Genomic DNA, 6000 nt, shown 5'->3' with positions numbered 1-6000 from the left:
TGCTGGGTTAATATTTACATCACAAACATACAGTGTGCCTTTGCTTGGTTACAAACATCAGTTCAGGCTTTTCTTGGAAAGGGTGGCATAGGAAACAGAAAGGTTATTCTCTCCTATCACTGTATCTACTTAGGAAAATCTCTAGAAACTACACTTCTATGCCAAGGGAACGATATTAAGATTACAAATTCAAGGTCTCAAAAGCTTGCACGTTCTGGAGGGGAAGCTGTCTATCTAACCTTCATTTGTACCCTGGTGCTGGTGCTTTCTGATTACCTTATTTACCTCTTTGGTTTCTCAGGGTTCCTGCCTATGCCCTTTCCAGAGGGCATGGAATGAAGACTGTTAAAGTGAATTAATCTGTTGCTTGAAAGGTCCTCCTTTAAATTTTTGCAAAAACTCAAAATATACTTTAGCTCAGACAGAGAGGCATCACCTCTTTCTACAGGAATATTGTGAAAACAAATTTAGTTTTTACTCAGTCAAATGTTAAAAGGAAAAAATGCCATAAAAATGCTGATGATTCCAGCTGGTAATTTAATTTTGCAGTGCAGAATTTGGATGTTGCCTGTGATAAAGTGTCAACAAGCTACTTAAATAAATATATATATTGTACCAGCATTCCCTGTAATCCTGTGTGGAAAACTGTATTATACTTCTGTATTATACTTCTGTATTATAAAACCTGTCATAGTGCCTTATCACATGGGATGATACTGTTTAAAGTTTCCAGACATTTAACAGCCACAGAACTGAACCTGAAGTAACAAGTCCTGCCATGTTGTCATTGTGCTGTGCCTTCAATCAGAGTAAAAATAAAGATATTCACATGAGACTAAAGAAAATATTTGCTTTAAGGTAAAAACTTAATTTTCTCTCTAGTTTGTACACTTGTTCTGAAAGCACAAGTCAGCTTCACTAGGTAAGTGTTATAAATCAACACTTCTTTGTTTTTTAAAATTGCAATGGTTCTTCTGGTGAGATGATTTTATCTTCATTTTCCATTACATTTGGATAGGCCTAAGATTCTTTTGAATCTTGTTGTGCTTAAAGCGTTAATCTGAAATGGCAGTGAGAGTCAGCTCTTAATTTAGCATATATATGAAGGTGAGAGCTGGAGGCATTTGAAGGCCTAGTAGTGTCATGCTGTGCAGACACTTGCCCTCATGAAGGTAGATTCCAGGGAATCCTGCCCCAGACAGACAAAGGTTTCCTGTATCATCTAAAAGCTCCCAGTTAGCTCAATGCAATGTTTAATTGCCAGGCACAGCTTACACTGAATTCTGTGATTTCCAGTCGCTACTTTGTCTTACTGTCCCACAGGATTTTCTGAATCTGTTATCTCAAAAGTATTCAAGGAGAAGGGAGCACTCCTGGCTTTTGGGGCATTAATTTCTTTCCTGACACCTTTATGCACTGAGTCACTCTCTTTGAAGATAAACCCAGCATCCAGTGAGGGCTCCTGAGCATTTGCATGCTGATGGAAAAATGCTGTGCAACTTGGTCTGAGGTCAGTTCAGTTTCTTGCCTTGGAAATCTTTCTCCTTGCTCAGCCTCTTGCCCCTCTCCAGCACTGCTGTTTCCCTCTTCTACTCTTGCAGACAATCATGCAGGGAGGTTACGATAAAACTTTGGCTGCTGGCAGGGTCAGGGTTAAGACTGGGGTGTCCTGTGGCAGCTTTGGCTTTGCATGAACAGGAGTGACAGCCCTTGAGCAGGGACATGATGCCTCTGGCTTTCCTTCACCGAATTAATCCACATCCTGGACATCCATTGCAACATCTCCCTGATGTCTTCATTGCCCTACCAGAGGCAGCCTTTACCACTGTGCCACTGCAGCTCCTGTCACTAAAGCAAACACAACTGATGTCTCATTTACGCTAAGTGCAAATGTAAGGTGGATAGTCAGCCTAAAGATTTTTCCTGTCCTTAAATTCCCCTTCCTGCTGTGCCTGCAGATAACTGTATTGGGATAATTGAGCACCTGGGTTAGTGGTCACGGTGCCATAGTTTGTAGGTATGAATGGAGATTTTGATTTTAAGAATTTTAGTTGGAATTTTGAATTTCCTTTCATTTACACATTGAGACTTGGCTTTCATCCAGAGCTGCAGCTTTATAATAATGCTTAATAATGACATAACTCATTATATTCCCAAATGGCTGCATAGATGTCAACTAATCAGCATACAGCTTGCTGGGGCAATATCTCTATGTTTGTATTACAGAGAAAGAACTGAAAGTAGAGACACACCTTTGTCTAAGTTCCCTCTTTTAATGGCAATAAATTATCGTTAAAAGGATGCTTAGAGGGCAAGGTTTCCTAGCTCTGGCCCCTGTTTCTTGTGCACTAGCACATACTGGTAATACTTTTTTTCTTGGATGCTTTCCTGTTGAGAACATTGTTTTTCCTACAGAGTTACAGTGGAAGAAGTTCTTAAGGAAATCTGCTTACTGTACAGGTGAAGTTTCCCCCCATGAGTCACAGACTTGAGCTGAAAAAAAGACCTGAGAATGTGTTCCCCTAAATTACCCCGTCTTCCTAGATGAACTCCAGCTGTTTGCTGAGAGCTACTGTGTTGAGTGAAAAAGGGCAATTTCTAGTCAATCTATTGGTTACCATAGAGTCAAGTGCAAGTGCTAATAGAAAACTGCAGCTTTTAAATATAAAAATCATTAGGAGAAGATTCTGTGTCCCTGGAAATACTAGATTGATTTCCGCAGTTTCCATCTTTAAATCATGCTGATATTCAAGGAAACTTTTTGGTCTGGTTCTTGGCTGGATGTCTCTACCTGCAGCACAGTTAAAGTGGATGAAAGCCCCAATCTAGAGAGGTTCCCCTTCCTCCTTCTTTTGCCTTGCTTAGGAAGAGTAAACTCCAGTTCTCCACAGAGCCAAATCCAGTCCCAAAAAAGTTCTAGCTGCATGAGGCTTGTTTGAGGTGGATTTTCATTTTTCTGGCCTGGCCTGTGCATAAGTAGAATCTTATCCTTGATCTTCATTAGTTGGATTTTTCATCCTCTTTTTCTTCCCTCTTTGTATCTTTTTCTGTGTCTCCTCCTGGGCCAGACAGGTCTCTGTAGAGCTGGATTTTCCTATTGTGGTTCCCTGCAGGTATCTCTGCTGCTTTTTCCCAGTCAGGGTGGAATGGGCTGTTTGGCCATGTTGGGATGTCTTTTCCCAGACCATGGTGGATTTCTAGCATCCTCCTTGCTGGTTCCCAGCCTTCTGACCAGGACACCAGAGAAGCAATGCAGATGCTCATAATCCCTCGATTTCATACTCAAACCCACTGCCTGGTGCTCAGCGTTAGGGTTTTTATCCCTGGAGGGATAGGAGAGATGCCCCATTGTCTGCTCAAGGCTGCTTGGAAAGATCCAAGGTTTTAGCTAACACACAGCCTTGATGACATGAATCTGTCTTCAGGAGTGCTCTGCAGCCTCAGCATCCTACTCTTCTGGTTAATGAGTATATTTAGCAAGATCAGACACTGCCTCAAAATACTGCTGCTGCAGATTCCTCCCGGCTTGGACAGCAGCACTGCTGCTTGGCTGGAGTTTGCTGGATGCTGTTCATGAATGGGAATGGATTTAGGGGCTGGGTTTCTGCTGGGTCCAACCTAATACCTTTGTCAGTGATTTAGAAGGGAGTACAAATGGTGATGATACTGACTTTTATACTTGATGCCAAAATGGGAGGCCTTACCCATATTGACAAGGGCAAAGAAATACCCCAAGGGGACCTGGAAGGTATTGGCAGAGAGAACTGTAAAATAGGAACAGAGCTATAGGTAGGTTTTCCCTATGTCTAGAGAAGAACCTGAAACATGAAAGACTGAGGAGTAATTTGGAAAAGAGTAAGGTCTGAAAAGTGACAAGAACAGATCAGCAATAAGTTTGTGTGACATGACTGAAGAAAAGATTTGCCATATGGCAAATAATCCTCAAAGATTTATCACAGAACAGGGCGGACAGGCCATTTTACTGCCATGAATGGCTGTGAGGGGCTGTGTTCCCTAGGAGCTGCTCCACAGCACTGGGGGAAGTTCAGGGGTGGGAGGGGATGCTGGATTTTTTCTGAAAAAAAAATGGAATTTTAAAATCAATTGAAATTGTTTATAATTTTCTGCCAAACAGGATGACTCACTTTGGCAGTCTGCCCTCTCCGTCCTCCCCCTCAGACAAACAAACAAAGCCAATAAGTTGCAAAAAAATAAAATAATCAGAAAAGATAACAATTAAAAATTTTCCTTTTGGTATATTCAAAACAAATGGTTTATTTATTTTTTTTTTTTTAGGACATCATTTCAGGGCTGGTTTGAATGACCATAACTTGAAAAAATGAGGTAAAAATAACTCTGAAAATAAAATGCTTCATTTTGAGTTAAAGAAACATTTTGTTCAGCGAGACACACAAAGCATTCATTTTTGGGCCAACATGAAATTATATTTTTTTCTAGCAATCTCTTGGTTGAGGCAGTGAACCAAGAAGTCAATTATTCACAGAGCTGTAGCAAGATTAAGGTAAGGATTGAAAGCAGAGCTGAAATGAGAAACTGAGGGAGAAAATTTGGGATTGAACATCCAAATTAATCTTCATTCCTCCAAGTGAAATGTGGTATTTGATGGTGTAAATTCTTGGACCCTTTGCCGCCAGCCTGAGAGGGTGGGCTACCCCCAGGACATGAAACCGGCAGTGTCCTTGTGGCCTCTGTGGGTCCCCAGCAGCCAGGGAGCGGATCAGGGTGCTGTGATGGGTTGGTGTGACCTGGGAGATGTTCTGCACCCACTGGGGTGTGGGGGCCACACCGCGGTGCTCCTGGGGACGAGTCCTCGCCCCACCCGCTGCTGTTCTAAATGCAGCATCATCTGGGGAGGGAAAAAAATAGAAGGGGGAAAAAAAAAAGGGAAGATTATTCTGCCAAGAAGCTGCCACGAGCTCTGCAGAGTGTGACTCTGGGCAGGGCTGAGCAGAGTGCTGCCTGTGCGCTGCTCAGCTAAAGAAGAGCTGCTGCTTGGCTCTGGGGTCTGGGTGCAAGTCTCCTTGGCTGGGCAGGTGGGAGCCACTGGGTGAGCCTGCAGTGGTGACTGGCTGCTGCTGGGGGGCTCGGGAGAGGCTCCTCTTGCAGGTTGAAAATGCTGGACACAGCTTTCCTCAAGCATGCAGCAAAAGTGCAAACACCCTGACTATGCTTTTTGGCTTGGGCTTTTTTTTTTTTTTTTGCACTGCCTTTTTTCTTTTTTTTTTTTCTTTCCAGAAGTGCTGAGACCTCAGCACACAGACGTCCTAAGCAATAATCCTTACAACACAGGCAAGAGAAAATCTTATTTCCCATTTTACCGGTGGCAGAGTCGAGGCAGTGGGATGGCAGGATTTGCCCAACAGCATGGTAAGAGTTGAGAGGTAGAGCTGCACTCGCAGCTGCCTAAGTTTTACTCTTGCTCCTCTGCAGAGAGGAGAACGACTGCGGTGCAGCATAAAGATGCATGAGCTAGTTTTAAACGAGCCAGCTGGGAGATGCGCTGGCTGGCTGTGGCAGCTCGGTGCTTGCTGTGTTAATTTACTCTCAGAGCAGTGGACAGGAGAGATGCAAGGACATGAGCGTGTAGGCAGGGGCGTGCGGTGCTGGAGATTCAGAAGAGGGAACGAGCAAGGTCCTGCATGAACTGCGGGATGCAGAGAGAGGGTCCAACCCTGGCTGCAGTCCCCTGCGCACCTCCCTGAACCGCTCTCGGCATCCCCCTGCTTTTTCTAACGCTGGCCATTATCCACCAGCAGAGGTAGTGAAGTGGAGTGCAGAGAACCTTGTGTCTGGGCTGAACATGCGAGCCCTGCACGAAAGAGTTTACTGGGGGTAATGTTTTTAATATTTCAGTCTGTGGCGATCCATTCTACGTTTCGAGCACTTCTTTGCTGTTAAGTAATTAATAATTAACCTGCACAGTCCGTTTGAAAACTGGAGTGGTGATGCCTGCTAATAATTTTTTTTAAAACTTTTTTT

General features: G+C 43.5%; 1 protein-coding gene across 3 annotated transcripts in view; it reads left to right on the top strand.

Annotated features, from left to right (window-relative positions):
- The first annotated feature begins 4310 nt into the window (after positions 1-4310).
- Positions 4311-6000, top strand: part of NEURL1 (neuralized E3 ubiquitin protein ligase 1) — an 89496-nt gene continuing 87806 nt past the window's right edge. Inside the window, exons 1-2 of one of the 3 annotated variants that reach the window (XM_027898013.1) lie at positions 4460-4522; positions 5260-5388. In XM_027898013.1, the coding sequence (XP_027753814.1) occupies positions 5364-5388 (25 nt within the window). In that variant the 5' untranslated portion in view covers positions 4460-4522; positions 5260-5363. Of the gene's footprint in view, positions 4345-4459; positions 4523-5256; positions 5389-6000 lie in introns of those variants that run through there. The other 2 variants (XM_027898010.1, XM_027898014.1) reach the window with 2 other exon arrangements.

Source organism: Empidonax traillii, unplaced genomic scaffold, assembly GCF_003031625.1.
Source record: "Empidonax traillii isolate 1590-97213 ecotype Southwest subspecies unplaced genomic scaffold, ASM303162v1 scaffold574:size890810, whole genome shotgun sequence".
Classification (NCBI taxonomy): Eukaryota; Metazoa; Chordata; class Aves; order Passeriformes; family Tyrannidae; genus Empidonax; species Empidonax traillii.
Note: the sequence above shows the minus strand (reverse complement) of the source record. Positions and strands in the feature narration are given on the sequence as shown.